General features: G+C 41.7%; 1 protein-coding gene across 1 annotated transcript in view; it reads left to right on the top strand.

Annotated features, from left to right (window-relative positions):
- Positions 1-20,053, top strand: part of Mtbp (MDM2 binding protein) — a 64,306-nt gene that overhangs the window by 33,661 nt on the left and 10,592 nt on the right. Inside the window, exons 14-17 of the mRNA XM_021183877.3 lie at positions 3,186-3,347; positions 8,770-8,887; positions 12,344-12,499; positions 16,647-16,742. Coding sequence (XP_021039536.1) covers positions 3,186-3,347; positions 8,770-8,887; positions 12,344-12,499; positions 16,647-16,742 — 532 coding nt within the window. The remainder of the gene's footprint in view (positions 1-3,185; positions 3,348-8,769; positions 8,888-12,343; positions 12,500-16,646; positions 16,743-20,053) is intronic.

The raw sequence follows: 20,053 nt of genomic DNA, 5'->3' as shown, positions 1-20,053 counted from the left end.
TACTGTGAGATTATATGTATTCAGTTTCAGAGTTCTCTTCATATCTAACTGTGGCCGATAAAGAATTAATGTCCCGCTGGGTGGGGTGGCGCACACCTTTAATCCCCAGCACTTGGGAGGCAGAGGCAGGTGAATTTCTGAGTTCGAGGCCAGCCTGGTCTACAGAGTGAGTTCCAGGACAGCCAAGGCTACACAGAGAAACCCTATTTTGAAAAACAACAAAAAAAAAAAAAAAAAAAGAAAGAAAAGAATTAATGTCTCTTTCCAGTGACCCAGTGAAGGCATGCATGGGCTGGTTAACATTGTAACAGCATAGATAAGTTTTCTGCTGAGCTGTGGACTATATTATGATACAGTGCTGTTGGCTTGCTTTGCTCTCAGAAATCTAACCCCACTCCTGTCTGCTGCAGTGATCTTGTTTTGTTTTATTGGTTGGACCGACTTCCTGACGGTATTGTCTGTCTCCAGAAGGATAACTGTGAATCATAGTATCCCTCACCCCAACCCCATGTCTTGTTTACCGAGCTATATACATGACAGGCCATTTTCTTAGAACAGCATCAATTTTTCTTAGATAGGTATTAATTCTTTTCCCAGTTCTCTTTTGCCTAGACCTTGTATAGTTATGTATTGATGTTCTGGGCCAGAGCACTTCTTTTTCTTTTCTTTTTTTCCTGTGTTGTCTTTTTCTAGTTTTACAACACATATTCCATTTTATTTTATAGAGTTTTAAACATTTGAGTTCTTGTCTACTTAATTGTGGGAATCTTTATTGGTTGTTTTTTTGAGACAAGGTTTTATGTGGCCTTGTCTTGAAGTAGGTGTATAATTGAGGGTGCCCTTGTCCTCTCAAATCTTTCATTGTTAGTACCACTCAGTGTGCTAGGATTGCAGGCTGACATTGTCACATCTGGCGAGGAGTCCTTCTTTGTTCCATGATAGTTTCTTCATCAAAGCAGCCTGTGCTTATCCCAGTATCTTTTAATTCTATCACATTTTCTCTTATTTTCTACAATGTTTTGGTTTCTTTTGAATCCTTTTTCTTTTGTTTCACTTCTTTTTGTTGCCTTGACTTGATTTTGTTTTGTTTTGTTTTGATTTTTAGCTTGAGAAAACCCAACAATACCTCTTTTTCCAAAGTCAAAGTCAATTTAGGAAAAAGCTGAAGAAATGTCAGGATAAATTATAGGTGAAAATGGTGTGATATTTTAGCAATGGCCCAGCTGGCTTTCTCGTACATATACCAAGTCTTGCACTTAGCTGTAACTGCTGGACTTGGGTAACTTCAGACCAACCATACAAAGGAAGGTCTCTGGCCACACTGTAGACAGGATATCCTAGAGACTGGCTGGCTCCGTTGAATGTAAAAGGAAGGGTTAGTCAAAGTCGACCTGGTCAGGTCCGGCTCATCGAGGGCCTGGAGCAAGATGGAGCTGAACGTCCTCCTGTGCTGAAGTTCTTGCATGGGTAATAGAAGCATAGGAAATGCAGGGCCCCATCCCTCAGCTCCTCTGCAAGGCTTCCGATTGTTTTCTGTCCATCCTGTTTTCAGCTGCAGCTTTTATCTCCAGCCTCTAATATAACACTTGGCAAACATCACTGGGGAGGGGAGGGGAGAGGAGGGGAGGGGAGGGGAGGGGAGGGGAGGGGAGGGGAGGGGAGGGGAGGGGAGGGGAGGGGAGGGGATTTACTGCTCTGATTTGATCCAGCCTCTACTCACCCTGCCATCAGCATCCAGGGCTCTTCTCCCTGTGGGCGTTCAGCTTTATGTCTTGTTCTTAGAATCCTCTTGTGTTCCACTGGCTCCATGCAGCCAAGGAGAGCTGTGAATATGGCCCAGATAGACTCATAAATCTCAAAGGTGACAATCTTTGTCACAGAGTTGGTTACATCTGTCGCTCTGACTGTGATCCTTCCAGTACCATTGTAGCTGCTGGTATTTTGGTAACAGGGCTTGAGATCTGATGTTTACAAAACTTTTGTTTAACTTGTATTTAACCCCATCTTTAACATGACCTTTCTACATACTTGAAGTCTCACAGTTTGGAACTATTAGAACAAAACCAGAATGGAAGCAGTGATGCCTGTCTCTGAGGCTGGACGGTGGAGGGGTGAGCAGAGCTGGAGCTCTGATTAACCCCTTGTGTCCAGTCTGCTTGGAGGCTGGTACCTCATGACATTTGCCCATGCTCCCTGGCAGTAGTCTCTGCAGGCACCTAAAGTGATGGCTCCTCTGTTCTGCTGACTCAGTTTACCACTTATTTCTGTCTTCCATAGTTTGTTAAGGAGGGTACTGTTTTGTTTTCAGATTTTACCATGCCTTTAGAATTAGAGAAAGAAGGAACAGGGATGCATGTTATTGTATTTAATAGAAAAACTATGGGTATTAATTTTATATGCTGTATTAGTTAGGGTTTTGTAGAGTAGCATCTTACAAGATAACTCTAAGTATGGAGAAAGAGGTTATTAGAGTGACTTACAGACTGGTCCAGCTAATCCAACAATGGCTGGCTGTAAATGGAAAGTCCAAGAATCTAGTAGTTTCCTGGTCCATGAGCTTTCAGCTGGTTTTCAGTATGTGCTGGAATCCTGAAGAAATGTGTTCTAATGCCAGTGAAAGTGTGCATGTGCCAGCAAGGTAGTGGAGGGCAGAGAGCAAAGCTCCCTCCTGTCATGCTCTCGGGTAGGCTTCCAGGAGAAGGTGTGGCCCAGACTAAAGGTGTGTGTCTTCCCGCCTCAAGATCCAGAATAGAGGTAGATCTTCCCACTTCAGATGAAGTAAAAATTCCTCACCGTTGTCCCCTCCATTTTTGGATTCTAGTTAATTCCAGATGTATTCAAGTTGTCATCAACTTGAATGACAACCAAGAGCATTCATCCTATAAACACATGAATGTAAGATCATTTTTAATGCTCTGTGACGTATGTATTTCTGAAGACTTGTAAGCTCGCCTTTACTGTCCATCAGCTCCTAGTGTTAACCAACTATTCTCTTTCCCTCATGTCTCATAACTCAGAACTGCACTGTTAACTGTGAGTAAGTTCAAAATGAAAATGTGGCTTCATGGAGATGTAGACATTTGTCTTACTTTCAAAATTATATTTAACAAAATATAAACACTGGAGCTACTACTGCAAGTGCTCTGAAAATGTCCCATGGTTAACTGTGTCTGTTTGTCCTGCAGAAAGAAGAAAGGCTGCAAACCAGCCCGAAGCCTTTTCTGCCGATGAACTCAAAAGTCTGTTGGCACTCACGAGGGAGCGCTTCCTAGGTCACTTTGATGTTCTCCCCGCTGAAGCAGCTTTAACACAAACAGACACCGTGAAAGCTGCCGGCGTGGTAAATGGTAAAGGCCTTATTACGTTAACATTTTTGGTTGTGGTAGTGTATGTGTGGCACTTCTGTTAATATTAATTCTATTAATTAAAATTTTATGACCTGTATTGGGCAAGCCAAAGTATATTTTATACATTTAAAGAAGGCCGTATTTGTTTACACATGTGTGTGTCTGAACTCGACTTACTTACATATGGCAGACTTTATGCTAACACCTTTCATCGAGCATCTTTAACTGTTTTTAAGCAGAGGAGGAAGCAGTCTGTGGTCTTAGTCATCTTACTAAGCGGCCAGAAAGGATAGGCTTGAAAAGTAAAGAAAGTAACAAGCATACAGTGAGCTGGATACAGGCAGAACTGTGTGCTAGGACACTTCACAGCTGCCACTCCTTGGGGTTAGGAGGTCACCATACTTCACAGGGGCAGTTTGCAATCATTTCTTTATAAACTGAGCATTTCCTCTTTTCTGGAGTCTAATGTTATGATGAATTTGAATAAAGGGAAGCTTTCTGGTGTCTAGCAAGAACGCATCTCTCTCTCTTTTGTTTTTATTTTATAGGAACCATTTTATTGTATAGGTAATCAGAATCAAACTTGCAGTGGTGTTTGAGCGCCCTCTCCATGGTACTGCCAATATTCACACAGAAACGAGCATCGTGGTCCTTTACTTCAACCACATTACACTGTAGAGCAGTGGATGAAAACAGTGGGCCTGTGCCCTGCTTGAATACAGACGCCTTGTAGTTTTTATCTGGGCCCTGTTAACTGCGGTCTGGATTATTTTTCTCATCTCCTTGATAAAATCCTTGGCAAATGTATGTAAGGACGAGTGTCCGCTCATGGTGGGAGAGCATTGCACTGCCGTGGGAGGACAGGAGGGTGGCAGAGACACGAGCTGGCTGGTCCACTGTGTCCTCGCAGGGACTGGGAAGGAACGGATGCTGGCATTCACCTCGTTTGCTTTCTCCTTCCTGCTCAGTCCAGGACCCACGTCCATTGCTTAGTGCTCTTCCACATTCAAGGTGATTCCTTCCTCAGTAGTTACGTCACAGCACATCCAGACTTACGGTTTTTTAGATGATTTCAAAACAAAAAGGATGGACAGTGAAGACCAACCATTGTAGTGTTGTGGGCCCTCACATCTCTGCCACTGGACCTCTAGGTATCTCATTAGCATGGAGATCTCTTTCTGTGGTCCTAGAGGACCACAGGTCACATCTCTTTTCCTATTGTCTTGGTCTGAGATGTTAGGGATGTCTCATTTACATGTGGAAGGGCTTGGGGTGTTTTCCTTATGTGACTGAGGCCCACAAATCTATGGGGGTGGGGGAGAGTGGGTGGAGGGTGGAGGGAATGGGCGGAGGAGCAAGGGAAGCTCCTACCCCTTTAGGGTCTCTGGGGCTTCAAGCCTTTAGCTCAGCCGAGGACCAGGCTTCCTCTCATGGTCTACTGCCCCACAAACCATCCCATTGTCTTTGGAAAAAGTACTTAACCTCCACATTTGGGTTTCCTTATGTTTAAAATAACAGTAATAATTCAGTCTGCTACCTGGGCATTTTGTGAGGATTAAGTGAGTTAATGCGTGTAAAGCACTTAGAAAACAATAAGTACCACAAACATGTGACCTGTCATTTGTGGTATTAGTCCCATCGTTCCATGGCAGTGCGGACATCAAATAGCAATTCAGAGTAAGACACATGAAGAGCGTTGGAGACGCTGTTGTGTCACCTGGGAAGAGAGTTGTATGCAGGGAGCAGGAGAACGTGCTTCCTGGTTACAGCCTGTGCTCTTGAACAAGAGAGAGTACCAAGGATAAACACTGGCTATGCAAGTGTGGGCACGTTTCTGACCTCTCCACCTTCCCTGCCCTTACCTTTAAATTAAGAGCGACTATATTAATTGCTTTTTTATTTGTGAGACAAAATACCATGACCAAGGCAACTTATAAAAGAAAGTAGTTGAGCCGGGCGGTGGTGGTGCATGCCTTTAATCCCAGCACTCGGGAGGCAGAGGCAGGCGGATTTCTGAGTTCGAGGCCAGCCTGGTCTACAGAGTGAGTTCCAGGACAGCCAGGGCTACACAGAGAAACCCTATGTCGAAAAACCAAAAAAATAAATAAATAAATAAATAAAAGAAAGTAGTTGAGCTGATGGGTTAGAGTCCATATGGGTGCAACAAAGGTACAGCAGCAGGAACAGTGAGAGGGCGCATCTTGATCTACATGTAAGAGACAGAGAAAGTTACCCAGGAATGGGGCAAGTATTTTGAAATCCTAAAACCTGCCTCCAGTAAGTACACACTTCCTCCAACAAGGCCATATCACCTATTCCTTCCCAAATAGTTCCACCGACTGAAGACCAAGTATCAAATGTATAAACCTTTGGGATCATTCTTATTCAAACCACCACAGTGGGATAGATTGCTGTGAAGATTAATTATTTGTTAACGGTTGTGAAGTAAGTGCTACATATTTCTGGCTATGTAAAATGGCATACATTTAGAAGACATGACTTGAACTAGAACAATTACAGAGCCTAGCTCGAAGCCCAGGGATGTTGACATATGGAAGGAGAGGAGAAGAAAGGATTTTTCAAGGAAGAAGCAACTAGTATAGATTAGCCATGGGGTGAGTATGAGGTAGGAGAGAGGTTTGGCTTGTCAAAGGATTTGCATGGGAGCTGAGAGAGAAGAGAGGCATCTCTGACGTGAGCTGAGCGAGCAAGCCTAAGATGCTGTTAGCACTGGGCTGTAGGTGTGTTTGTGGTATCTCCTAGGCCACATGTCATTCCTTAGCTCAAACCACGCTGATTGCTCTCATTCGAACAGACTATGTCATCCTCTCTGGCTTATACAAGCCTGAGCAGACCCTGGTTTTGTGCTCCATCTGGTTCCCAAATTGCACATTTCTGTTTTCCTTAGTACATCAGTGAGCTTGATCCCTGGACATGTCTTATTTTCCTCCATGGCTTTCCCTATGCCTTGTCTTCAGCCTAGAAGTCATTTCTTTCAGCTTTTACCTACATATCTGCTCTGTGGATGTTCAGGTGTTCTTCTCTAAGGCCTTCTCAGGACTTGGCCAGTTTCAACCATTTCCATCATTTTATATGGCATAGATTTAAATGATCTATCTGACTGTTACTGATATTTGTCTTCTCTTCACATCATGCTGTCTTGAGGGTACAAGGCACACTTACTTGTCTCCATAGCTGCAGGGCCTGGCAGAGAGCCAGGCAGATAGAAAAGGAGCTCCCCAAATTGCTCACTAAACAAATGGATGAAGACTTGTCAGACCTGAACTGAAAACTGTTAGGCTATTCATTTGTGCATGACTCCTACAAATACAGTTGTGACTGTTAGCATTCTTTGATTTGAATAAATACAGCTATAAGTAAATTGAACTTCATGTAAAACTAGTAAGGCCAATCAATTTCCTATCGTGCCACACTGCAACCAGGCACAGTTGTAGTTATTAGTGATACAGGATGAATTGTACTGCTTCAGTTTTTGTGGACATCCTAGTAAAATAAGGTAATTTTCTTTAATTTTCAGGGAGCCTTCTCTTACATTTTTTAGGGGGACATGATATATAGTATCGTGAGAAACAAATAAATAAAATACTGTATTTTATTTTACTATAAGAATTATGTTTAGTTATTACCCCAAAGATCTGACATTTACTAATGTTTGTTCACTGTTCTTAAATATTAGACTATGCCATTCATATTTGTGTAAGTTACATCCTCAGATAATAATTTTTTCTTGTAATATGCAGGACTACATTTTGTTTTTAAATGACAACTTGAATCCTCTTATAAGCACAGAGTGTGCAGTGGTGGAGAACTGGCATTGATTATTTTCTGTATGTTTTTATTACAAAGCCATGTCTCCATTAAGAAGCACATTGCTTTGCTGTAAAGCTCATTACCCTATAAAATGGATTTCACCACTCTTAATAAGAAATGGGAAATGATGTGTTTTGATGATGTTTGTTGAGGACATCCAAATGTAGGTATTAGAAGATATTTTGAAATAGTGATGGTTAAATAATAAGTAGAGAAAAAATGAGAGATATTTGCTTCCATTTTTATAATACTTTACAAACAAAACAGGTATTCTGTTAGCACTGACGTAAGCATCTAGCAATTTTAAGGCATTTATTAGAATGCTGTATAATAGGTTAAAGCAATTCTTTTTTTTTTATATTTTTTATTACATATTTTCCTCAATTACATTTCCAATGCTATCCCAAAAGTCCCCCATAGCGCCCCCCACTTCCCTACCCACCCATTCCCATTCTTTTGGCCCTGGCATTCCCCTATATTGGGGCATATAAAGTTTGCAAGTCCAATGCGCCTCTCATTCCAGTGATGGCCGACTAGGCCATCTTTCGATACATATACAGCTAGAGACAAGAGCTCTGGGGGATACTGGTTAGTTCATATTGTTGTTCCACCTATAGGATTGTAGATCACTTTAGCTCCTTGGGTACTCTCTCTAGCTCCTCCTTTGGGGACCCTGTGATCCATCCAATAGCTGACTGTGAGCATCCACTTCTGTGTTTGCTGCCCCGGCAGCTTAAAATTCAAAGCCATAATACAGTTGTTAATTTTGTACTGTTTGAGCTGATACTTTCTGATGAGAATGGAAGCTGTCCTTTCAAGTTTTGTTGAGTTCTGTTGTTAGGAGCAGACTCAGTATAACTCCCTACAGCATAGCAACCAGCAAGATGGTGCCCACCTGCACTCTTGTCGGAGTGGAATGATGCTGAGTTTTAGTGATTTGAGGGCATTTCCAATTAACAGATGAGTGGGAATCACATCAGAGTAACCCTGAGAACATTATAAGCATATAGTGGCCATTTATTATGCCTTTGGGAATGAGGTAATCTTTTTGTTAAAGACATGAAACTTTTCATTCTGCTTTGCCTGTTTCTAGTATGAAAGTCACATAGCATTTATTATAGTGTTCACCATAGACTGCTTTCCTTTTCATTTGACCTCTTTCGCTAAGAATAGTGAACTTGTGCTTTTGTTCCATGTGAGCTTTAATATTTTCATTGTGTTTTATCAGTAATAGCTCATAAACTCTATTTGAAGGTATTTTTATTTCCAACAATATTTTTAGTAATATTTTAAACAGTTCAAGTCATTTGATAGGGTCTTAACAAATGTCTCAATTGAGTTCTTAGTCTACATACACGCAAACACACACACACACACACACACACACACACACACACACTGCTCACTCCAGGTAGGTCTTGAACACATTATAAAGCCTAAGCTAGCCTTACATTGTGACTTCCCTGTCTTAACCTCCCACACAGTAGGATTATGGGTCTGTGTCATCACAGCCAGAGAGAGATATGTTTTTACATAGAGCATTCATTGTGTTACTATATGTCAATGCTGATGTGTATTTTGCTCTTTTTAGATGCCGGTACAGTTGAACCTCATTCTTCAAGTCTAATGGAAACCAATCCTCTGGAATGGCCAGAAAGACACGTTCTTCAGAATTTAGAAACTTCCGAAAAAGCTAAACAAAAAATGAGGTAATATTTGAGTTTGTAGAAAAGCATGTTCAGTATTTTCAAATGAGTTCTCTTAATATTTTAATTATTTAATATCAGTAGCTTGTAATTTCATTATAAAATAAAAAGATATGCCTTCTTTATTAAGTAGCTAATCAGTAGAGTAGCATGTCCATTAAAAGGGGAAGGTCATCTGCCTTTTCTATTATCCTGTTCCTTTGTAATTATGCATAACTGGTGAATACTATAATTCTAACTTTATACAGCCTTTTCCACCAACATTCATACTCAGTTTATTTTTTTATTGCTGAGATAAAACAGTGATTTAAAACAGCTTGGGGAAGAATGTATTTATTTGGCTTACATATCCCAAACACAGTCCATCACTGAGCGAAGTCAAGGCGGGTACTCAAGCAGGCCAGGAACCTGGAGTCAAGAGTTAGAACAGAGGCCGTGCAGGAGTGTTCCTTCCATGGCTTGTTTCCCCACACTCAGTCAGCTTGCTTTCTTATGTAATTCAGCACTACCTTCCCAGAGTGTCTTCTCACACCGTGACAATGCCCCCACAGGCTTACCTACAGGCCAATCTGATGAAGGAGGTTTTTCAGGTGAGGTCTCTTCTTCTCAGAGACATTCCTCTTCTCAGGAAAGTCACTTGAAACTGTTCTGATTGTATCCATATTTGTCCATATAGTAAGTAGGTAGGCTCAGAGACAGAACTAACTTTGGCCTTTGGCTGTGGTACACAGTGGGCACTGTGTGGCTGCTGGATGGTGGAGTAGAAGCTCTCTTACATGTCTTTCTCAGTGTGTAGCTCTTCTGTTGATATCATTTTATGACCTGCTCTATCTACCCTCTTTTTCATATTTGCCCACAAGTATTGATTAAATACAGGTTGTTTGGGACTGGGGCACATGAGGAAGAGCACCAGTGCCTGTCTTATTTGTGAGCTCCTTTTAGTGGAGAGGCAATCAAAAGAAGACAAGGGCCACACATGGAAATGGTTCCACAGCTCCCATGTCTTCAGAGCAGGTGGACAGCTCAGGGAGGGGCGCTATGAGCAAGTGGTATTTGCATTGGTGTTCTTTATTGCTCCTGGTCATTATTGTTCATTGTCACTCTGACCCCAAAGCTCGTCTTCCAGTGGCTTTCTAGAAAGGGAAGCAGGCTCTTTCTGAAGGTTCTCCCTAGTTGACACTGATTTCTGTTTGAACAGAGAGTTTAATGTGTATGCATAATCATTCTTGAACCAGAAGCATGTTAGACACTCAGCATCACCTTCCTTTCTTGCATCCTTCACAACGCTACAGTTCAGTGTTGCATTCCTTCTCTAAACATGAAGGGCCATGTTATGACTTCTGTGAATGCATTTTCTGTATCTCCTTTACTGCTGAATTTATCTCTGTCCACCCTCACTTGCTTGGCTCTGCTGGAGTCCGATCTGTGCAGTAAACTGTGAGCTGTGGTTGTGGGCTCACAAATCAGAGTGAGCTTTGTTTGCTGTGTTTCAGCGACATTTATAAATCAAGTGGTCATTAAGGACTGGAGGTGCTTTGATAGGAAAACCACATCAGGTTTCTGTGTGAGAGCAAACATTACATTGCATGTCTTCAGAATTTTGTTAGTGTTAAAACATTTAACTATAGAGTCATTCTGTAGTGAAAGTCAGAAGGCATAAGAATTCAGTTTTAGACTCACCCACCAACCTGTGTCATGACTTTTGTCACTAAATGAGAGTGGAATAAGAGATCCTAGTCTTACCTTAAAGTTGTGAAAGCCTTATGGCAGAATGTATGTGAATGTTTAGAGCTCAGTTGTCAGGCTTAGTTTTTTAACCCAAGACACCTATCTTGGTGGTGCAGTGTATCACAAATTAGGCTTTTAAAAACTGCTTTGATATCTTTGTGTTTGGAGTCTATATAATAATACTTTTCCATTGCTTCTAGCCTGAAACATGATTGTGATTAGGACTGATTAAGGAGCATTGTAAGATACTATTAAAGAAGCTATATAGAAATTAAATTAAAATCACAATGCAGTTCTTGCCCACCCAGAGTATGAAATTCAGAGAAAATGTTCCTGTGTTTTCTTGCTTGACTATTTTTTTTTTAGATTCTATTCCTTTTAACAATGATGGGGCTAGAAAGAGGAAATGGACCCGCCAGCATGTGCTGATCCTTAGTGTGTAGAAACACGGCTCTAAAATTCAATGCCAGCATTTTCATCATAGAATTACTCATAAAAACGTTGCATCTGAGTAATAAGTAAAATATAATCAAGATGGGGCTATCATGGTGGCTCAGCAGGAAAAGAAAGGAAGGTATTTGTTGCTAAGCCTGAGGACCTGAATTCAATCCCCGTGGCCACCATGGTAGAAGGGAAAACTGACTTCTGCAAGTTGTCCTTGGATACACACATGCACAGGCACTCACACACATGTACACCAATGCACACATACACACACACACACCGAATAAATAAATAAATAAATAGATAGATAGATAGATAAGTAAATAAACAAATGGAAAAAAGGTAAAATTTTAATATGAAGTCAAGTAATTAAATTCATGTTGACATATTGAACAGTTTTTATTTATCCTATGGTGACAGAGCAGTGAGTGGTTCAGGAACTAATGTTTACTATTTCCTGAGATGAAAGTATTTTCCTCAATTCATTCATTCATTCATTCATTCATTCATTCATTCGCTTGCTGTGTGATTGTCTGGTTTATGGAGTGATAAAGGCAGCGGTAGCTCCTAGTTGGCGTCCATCTAGTTTTGAGCTATTGTAAGCAGCTGTCCCCAGTCTGTAATGTAACTGATATGTGCTTGCAGACTTCAGTTGGAAAGTGGGAGGAACGCTTGTTTCAGGCATGGTGTGCTGATTGCATTTTTATAAAGTCCTCACTAGGTGTTACTTTGTTTTGATATAAGACCTGTTCCATATTTTTCAAGGAAATTAGTGAAGATTAAGAATATATTATAGGTAAAATCATTTGGAAATGCACTCAGTGTGTATTCGTGATGTTGTAAGCATGGCTGGAGGAGACCTTGGAGAGAATTTCCATTACCGTCTCATTTCATGGCTGCGCTTTAAATAATCTTTTAAATGTAGAGAAAATTGGAACACTCAGTCCTTTGCTTCCGAAATTTATATTGTGGGCTTTCAGTTTAAATTTACCCTTTGTAGAACTGGTAACTTACCATTACTGAATTGTTAGCATGTTATATTTAATAAATAACATAATCATGATAATTTGTGTAGTAAAATGATTAAGGCAAGCTGCAAGTTGCAGTGTAACCTACAGCTTATTTACAATCCAGGTCACACTTAAGGTCTGTAGTTACTGTCTTGTGCGGATGTGTTGTCCGTGCCTTCTGTTTTGTATTTGTAATGGATGTTTCTCTCATCATCATTTCCTGGCTGTGGTGGGTTTGAATGCACCTTTAATAAAACTATACAAATTATTTTCCCAGAACTGGCTCATTACCGCATTCGTCTGAACAGTTGCTGGGCCATAAAGAGGGTCCCCGGGACTCACTCACATTACTGGATGCTAAGGAATTGCTGAAGTATTTCACCTCGGATGGATTACCAGTCGGAGATCTTCAGCCGTTACAGATTCAACGGGGGTGAGTTAGAAACTTATAATTTGTAAGAGTCATTTAAAAATAGCATTGTATTTTTTCCCCTTGGAGTTAACTGATGCTCTGGGCTGAGGCAGAAATCCCAGGTTCGCCTCCACTTTTTATCACTAGCCTTAGTAGCCTCATGTTTATATTTACCCAATGCCCTTCTGTTTTGTGGCCCTGAATGTAAAGAAAATAAAGATGAAGGGATGACTCTGTCCATCTCCTTAGTAGTTGGGGCAAGGAAGGCTACTCTGTATACAATGGAATCAGGGTGGAATCTGTTCTTCCCTGTGTTTCCTTTGTTCTTCTTTGGGGTGTTTGTGCATGTGTGGCTCCGGTGTGCCACAGTGTACATGCGCATGTCAGAAGACAGCTTTGGAGAGTCCATTCCCTCCTGCTGCCTTTCCATGAGGCACGGGTGGATTTAACTTTTCCTCTTCTGCATTAGTGTCTCTTTTTGCTTTTGCCACTAGCATGATGGTTGTTGGTCATAACTACTAACAGCAAAAACTCAGAGCCTTCCAGCTGAAGGAGGGGAGAAAATAGTCAAGATTCTTGTGAAACTATGACCTTACTAAGTGCAAACTCAACATCTGCATCAATACTTTATCTTTTTTTTTTTTTTTCTGTTTTGGTTTTTATAGACAGGGTTTCTCTGTATAGCCCTGGCTGTCCTGGAACTCACTCTGTAGATCAGGCTGGCCTCGAACTCAGAAATCCTCCTGCCTCTGCCTCCCAAGTGCTGGGATTAAAGTGTGCACCACCACTGCCTGGCTATAAATACTTTATCCTAAATTTACTTTGGAGACAGCACCTACTAAAGTTGCTAGTTAACAAATGCTGGCTGCTCCTGCTGCTGCCTACAGTATAAATAAAATTGTAGCATCAATTTCTTGTGAAGATCACATAATTTACTTACTTCCCCAAGTTCTTTTTTATTTTTAATCCATTATTTAAAAAACCTTCTAAGGACCAAAAGGTTGAATCTCACTTTGATCACTGTGATTTGCTAATTTTGAATTGTGCTATGAAAAATATTTTTCTTAAAGGTAAGTTTTGGAAGGGGTTTGAGTTATCTCAGAAATAATCAGAGCACGGTTGCCTTTCGTACAAGTTACTGGGGAGAAAGGGTCCGCGGACCCCATCACTGACAGCAGGGGAATTGTGTGTTAGTGACCTAATGCTCCGAATGAAATAAAAGTGACAGAACTCTGGAGTTGCTTACTTCCTTGTGGCTTCGAGAGGTCGAAAACCCCTTTTAGTGGGAAGTGGGGAATCAGAGCCTCACACGGATGCTTATCTCTAGTCACCACACTGTGGTCCTTGACAGACCAGCCTGACTCCATCTTAAGGTTAGAAGCCATCTTATTACAAGGTCAAAATAAGTTCACTCCTGTTTCCTGTAATACTTGCATTTGAGCAGGTTTTGACCTGTTTTCTAGAGTTTAACATGTTCCACACCCTATACCCTGACCTCCACTCTGATAAGATGTTTTGCCAAATAACTTTGAAATGTTCTGCCAAGTTCCTCTGTAACCAAAAACCCTTGAAAAACCCTTAATCTTGCAGTTTGGGGGGCTATATAAACCCCACTGTTTTCTGTGATCAGTGCTATTTTTTCAAACCTTGCTTTAGGGGGTAGACCACTGCCTGGCACAAAATAAAGCTTACATAATATGACCAAAGAATGTGGGTCTTTGCTCCCGGTGGTGGTATGAACAGTGCTTTCAGCCAGCCAGCCCCCACTGCAGATGAATGTGCTCCAACAGCACGGTACACTCACCCTCCATGTTTTCTTTTACTGCAGTGCCTTTAGGATGCAGTGGAGGCAAGTCGTTACATGTGATGTACTTAGAAAAGATTTCTTTTTGGTTTTGCTTTGACATTGCCTTATTATATACCTTAGGCTGACCTCAAACTCACTCTATGGTCCAAGTTAACCTTGAACTTGCAATCTTTCTGCCTCTGCCTCCCAAATGTGGAGGTTACAGGCACATGCCACTTTGCCCAGCTCTTAGAAAAAATGCAATGTTTTTTTTCACATTAGGAAAGCAGGGCATTATTACTGCATCTTCACTTAACACCGTGGTTCTCAACCTGTGACTTGTCACCCCTTTGGGGGTCTAAAGACCCTTTCACAGGGGGTCGCGTAAGACCATCAGAAAACATAGATATTTTAACATTATGATTTATAACAACAAAAGTACAGTTATGAAGTAGAAATAGAAGTAATTGTATTGTTGGGGTCACCATGACAATGACAGTCTGTATTAGAAGATCACAGCATTAAGAAAGTTGAGAACCACTGACCTAACATGACTGTTAAAAGCTGAGTTGTCGTGGCTGCTCTCACCTGGGCAAGGTACCACCTAGTGGCCGTGCTACATTAAACAAAGGGACAGCCATGCACCTAGAGTGCACCAAGGGAATAAGAAACACTAGCAAACACTATTTGTTACATTTCTTTTAGAAAGACTGAGACAAAAACTGAGGAATTAAATAAAAATAATGCAGTGGGGAGAATTGAGATAAATATTGAAAAAAAGAGTAAAATGTGGAGTACTTAAGAGTCTTGTTTTACAGAGTCTTCATTTGAGGGGTCCCTCCTCAAAATAATGAGGTCATTGCAATTTACTAATGATACTTTTTGTAGAACACCTTCAATAGCAGTATTAGCATATGAAGTTTTGTTGTTGTTGTTTGTTTTGTTTTAGGATTCATCAGTTGGTACATGTGTGACATTTGAAGTAATGACGTCAAGTACTTGTTAGGTTCTGTCCATCTTTGAGCAGATGCACTGCTTGCTTTGCTGGGTTTACCGGCCTTGCTGTAGTGCATCTTGTTTCCAGCTCTGCATCCCACGTCTGTTCACTCTGCACTTCACCATGTAAAGGCCAACCCTGTGGCAGACTCTGCCCATTTCCATGGAACCAATTCTGAGTTTCAGGACTGTGACTGACCATTAGACCAGTGGGTGGGAACTCACCAGGAAAGGGAGGCCGAGTCAGGATAAGCCAGTGACCTTAGCCTGACTGCAGCAGCCGCTTGGATTCACAGTAGCCCTGCAGGTTCAGGCGAGGAAGGACGTGGATGATGCTGTTGTGTGGAAGCTCTAAGGGCTTGCTGAGCGAAGCATCTGCCGAAGAGCGCAATGCAGCACTTCCTCTGGAGACCTTCTGAGGCTGTGAATTTACTCACTCCTAACATAAGCGGCATATGACTTAGAGTAAGAAGGAAATACATTCTTTTGTTACCAAAGATTCAAGTTAACTTTATTCCTCTGATAAAATGTTGTAACTGAACAACTGGACACAAACTCGTTTCACCAAGGGTCAGAGTGATACATGTTAGGAATAACGTTGCTTCCTGAATTTACGTTACAAATAATTTTTCTTTCGTGATTTACTCAGTCTCATAGTTTTATCCTGTGGGTGGCATCCCATCATAAACAAATGGAGAAAGGGCAGACTTAGCCTGTCTCGTCGTTGCCTTTTTAGGCTTTTCAGGATACGTTAGGTCAGCAGGCTCTCATTTTCTCTCCCAGTCCTGCCTTGCACTCACCACCCACCCCAGGCTGGCCTGGAACTCAAGGTGCTCCTTGCACCTCCACCTCCTAGGTGCTGAGAGATTGTGGGCCTGTACCACCGCGGCCAGGTACCTTGACTTGAATGCTTCGTGTCTTAGGGTTTCTATTGCCAGGATAAATTACTGACTGAAAGCAGCTAGGCTTACACTTCTGCAAAGTCCATAATGAGGGAATTCAGAGGAGGAACCTGAGGCAGGAACTGAAGCAGAAACTATGAAAGAGCACTACTTACTGGCTTGCTCCTCATGGATTGCTCAGCCTGTTTTCTCAGAACCTCCAGGACCCTCCAGAGGAGCACCGCCCACAGTAAGTTAGACCCTCCCGTATCTAAATCACCACTCAAGAAAATGCCCCACAGGCTTGCTTACAGCCATATCTGTTAGAGATATTTTCCCAATTGAGGTTTCCTCTTCCCCATGACTCTAGCTCATGTAACAAAACAGAAAAACAAAACAAAAACACCTCATGTAGGGAAAGAAGTCAGATTTGTCTCCTTAGAAACTTTAACTTTCTCTGCCATGTAGTAAGCCTTAAATACAAATGAAACCCTTTTCATTTCAGGGAAAAGCCTTTTGTTTTGACACCAGAGCTTAGTCCTGGAAAACTTCAGGTCTTACCTTTTGAAAAAGCCTCGGAATGCCATTACCACGGAATTGAGTAAGTTCTTATTTACACTTCTGCCTATTGTTGCTACAGCTGTCTTGTTGTCAGTGTTTGCTGCATGTGAAATACAATGATGTCAGTTGATACAGACCCCAAACAAAGTATGTGCTCAGACCAGTATGTAATTCATATGCTACTAAAGGAAAATGACTTGGCTACTAATTTGTTTTGGTTCATTTAAGTATCTTTTTTAGTTACGCAATATTTTTAACACAATTTCTTCGGCTGTACATTATTAGTATGTATTTTCTCTGTCGGTCACATTAAGGTTCCCTGGTCACTAATTATATTGTACTTGCTTAGAAACGAGTAGATGAACTAAGAATGTAAACAAGTTAATTACGTGTACATCACTGTATCATTTCAGTTGACTTTCATATTCACCTTGCTCTTCCTATCTTATCTCCTTCCCGCTCCCCCTACACTACTTCCCCTCAGCAAACGTCCCGCCCACTGTCCTGCAACTCTCTCACCTTTCTGTGTGTTGTGTTGCTGCTAAATTTAATTAGTGTTGCGTACAAAAGCATTTATAGCAGATAAGAGCAACTTATCAATGGCTACACCACTGAAGAAAATACCCCCACCTCCACCACCCCTAAGCACCATTCCGTGCAGTAGGTCCTCAGGGAGGGTGAAACCTCTCCTGAACCCATGATGCAATACTCTTCATACAAAACTGTCTGCTATGAAAAATGGGAATGCACCTCCCCTTTTCCTTATTGATTTGATTACTCTGCTTACATTTCATTTATTGTTGTGTTTTGTGTGTGTGTGTGTATGTATGTGTGTACTGTGAGTATGTGATACTACATGCATATGTAAAGGCCAGAGGTGGAAATAGGATTTCTTCCTGTGTTGCTCTGTGCCTTATTCCCTCCAGAGTCTCTCACTGAACCCAGAGCTCAGTGATTTTTATCCAAGATGGATGCCAGCAATGCTCTAGCAATCCTGTTTCCCTGTTTCCTCCCTTCTGGAGCGGGAGTTACAGGAATCTACGGCTATCCTCAGTCTGCTGCCCTGTGTGCCGGACTCAGGTCCTTGTGAATGGCTACCAAGCACTGCTACCCACTGAACCATCTTTCCACTGATGTTTGCTTGGTTGCTTCTTCTTTTTCTTTCTTTTGTTTGTCCTTCCTTCCTTCCTTCCTTCCTTCCTTCCTTCCTTCCTTCCTTCCTTCCTTCTCTTCCCTTCCTCTTCCCCTTCCTTCTTTCCTCCTTTCCCCTCCTCTCTCTCTTTCTTTTCTTTCCTTCTCTTCTCTTCTCTTCTCTTCTCTTCTCTTCTCTTCTCTTCTCTTCTCTTCTCTTCTCTTCTCTTCTCTTCTCTTCTCCCCTCCCCTCCCCTCCCCTCCCCTCCCCTCCCCTCCCCTCCCCTCCCCTCCCCTCCCCTCCCCTCCCCTCCCCTCCTCTCTTCTTTTCTTTCTTTCTTTAAGACAAGGTCTCATATAGCCCAGGCCAGCTTAGATTTTCTCTGTAGACCTGGCTGATCTCATAGAGATCCACCTGCTACTACCTCCCTAGTTCAGGGAGTAAAGATGTGCACCAGCATGCCCAGAGCCCGTGTTTTTAAATTTATATTTAAAATCCCGTTCCTTATGACCTAGAAAGTTCTGCTCCTTAATTTTGGTAGGTTTAGAGCCCTCTATTTTACTTAATAGTCTTGAATACCTATACAATGATCCTAATCTATAATGAAACTTAAGTGGGAGTTCAATATAGATAGTTTGCATGTAACTCACATCTGAGGGTGGAACCCAGTAGGAACTGTTTATATTATCAGAGACGGAGTGTCCATGCTAAGCAAAGCAGTGCTAGTGATGTCTGCCTTGCTGCACTGACACACCCCCCAGGACACAGATGCCTTGCTGCACCGACACACACCCCAGGACACAGGTGCCTTGCTGCACCGACACACACCCCAGGACACAGGTGCTTTTTGCTTCATTGGCCCTAGAAGCTCACGGAAGCACTGCTTTGAGTGAAACATTAATACTTGCATCATAATATCTGGCTGGAGTGCCTGTCATATGACCACATGGTAGATTGTGTTTCCACAAGTAATTTACTTTTGTTTATCTTGTGCTTCATTTTTGTATTGTCTCTTGATTTAATTTAATAAGAAAAGTATTAATGGTACATCTGATTTTATAAACAATATGTTCGTCATGTTCATTTATTAAAATATTAATGAATACTTGCTTGTGCATTACTGTCCTAAACCCTTATGGTATTTTATTTACAGTATCATGAGCTGCATTTATCACAGCTTTACTGGCTTAGTGTGGATTACTATTGCTATAAAACACCGTGACCAAAACCACGTTAGCGAGGAGGAGTAGAAGGGCTTTATTTGGGTTATGATTCCACATCCATAGTCCATCACTGAAGGGAGTTAGGACAGGAACTCACATGGGGCGAGGATCTAAGGGTGCTGCTTACTTGCTTGCTCCTCATGGCTTGCTCACCCTGATTTCTTATGGAACCCAGGGCAATCTGCCCAGAGGTGGCCCCACCCATAATGGTCTGGGCCCTCCTGCATCACTCACTACTTAAGAAACTGATCGACAGGCTTACCTGTAGCTCCATCTTATGGAGGCATTTTCTTAATTGGAGTTTTCTCCTCTCAGATGACTTTAGCTTATGTCAGGTTGACATAAAACTCACCAGCACAGCAGCCATAAAACATTTAGCTATTCTTATGTAGAAAATACGAAACTGTTAATCATTTGTCCAACAGTAAATATTTCCCTGACATCAGATATGTACCTTGTATTCTGTGTCTCTCCTTTACCGTGTCACTTTGTCTTAAAGGGCATTTTAATGACAGCACAGGGAGCTTGTGCACAGTGTATGATTCAGTTGAAGGGCATTGGGAGTACCTAGAATTATAAGGCAGTTAAAAGTCTACATCTTAGAAACAAAACATGATAGAACGAAAATACCTGTATAATCATAGGATAGTTTTCTCTCTAAACAGTTCAATATACAGGCTCATCACATATTGCATTGCTTCTTGCCCAGAGTCTGCACAAATTCATGGTTCTTAATATTACTGTATATTTTATTTATATCCCCGGACAGAGTATGAGTAACCTCAGAGTTATTGCTGTTCCCCCCCCCCCCCCCCCCCCGCACACACACACAAAATAAGCTAAACCAAAGGCTAGAGAAAGAATCAAACATCAGGATCCGTGATCTAAACCCACTCTTTTGCCTGTCAGTCCTCTGACTGAAGCACTGATTGCTAATAGTTCAAGTTTAGACCAGGGTTCCTCCACTCTACACTACTGCACTTTAGGGTCACCGAA

This window comes from Mus caroli, unplaced genomic scaffold (assembly GCF_978045245.1).
Source record: "Mus caroli unplaced genomic scaffold, Mus_caroli_1 scaffold_16, whole genome shotgun sequence".
Classification (NCBI taxonomy): Eukaryota; Metazoa; Chordata; class Mammalia; order Rodentia; family Muridae; genus Mus; species Mus caroli.
Note: the sequence above shows the minus strand (reverse complement) of the source record. Positions and strands in the feature narration are given on the sequence as shown.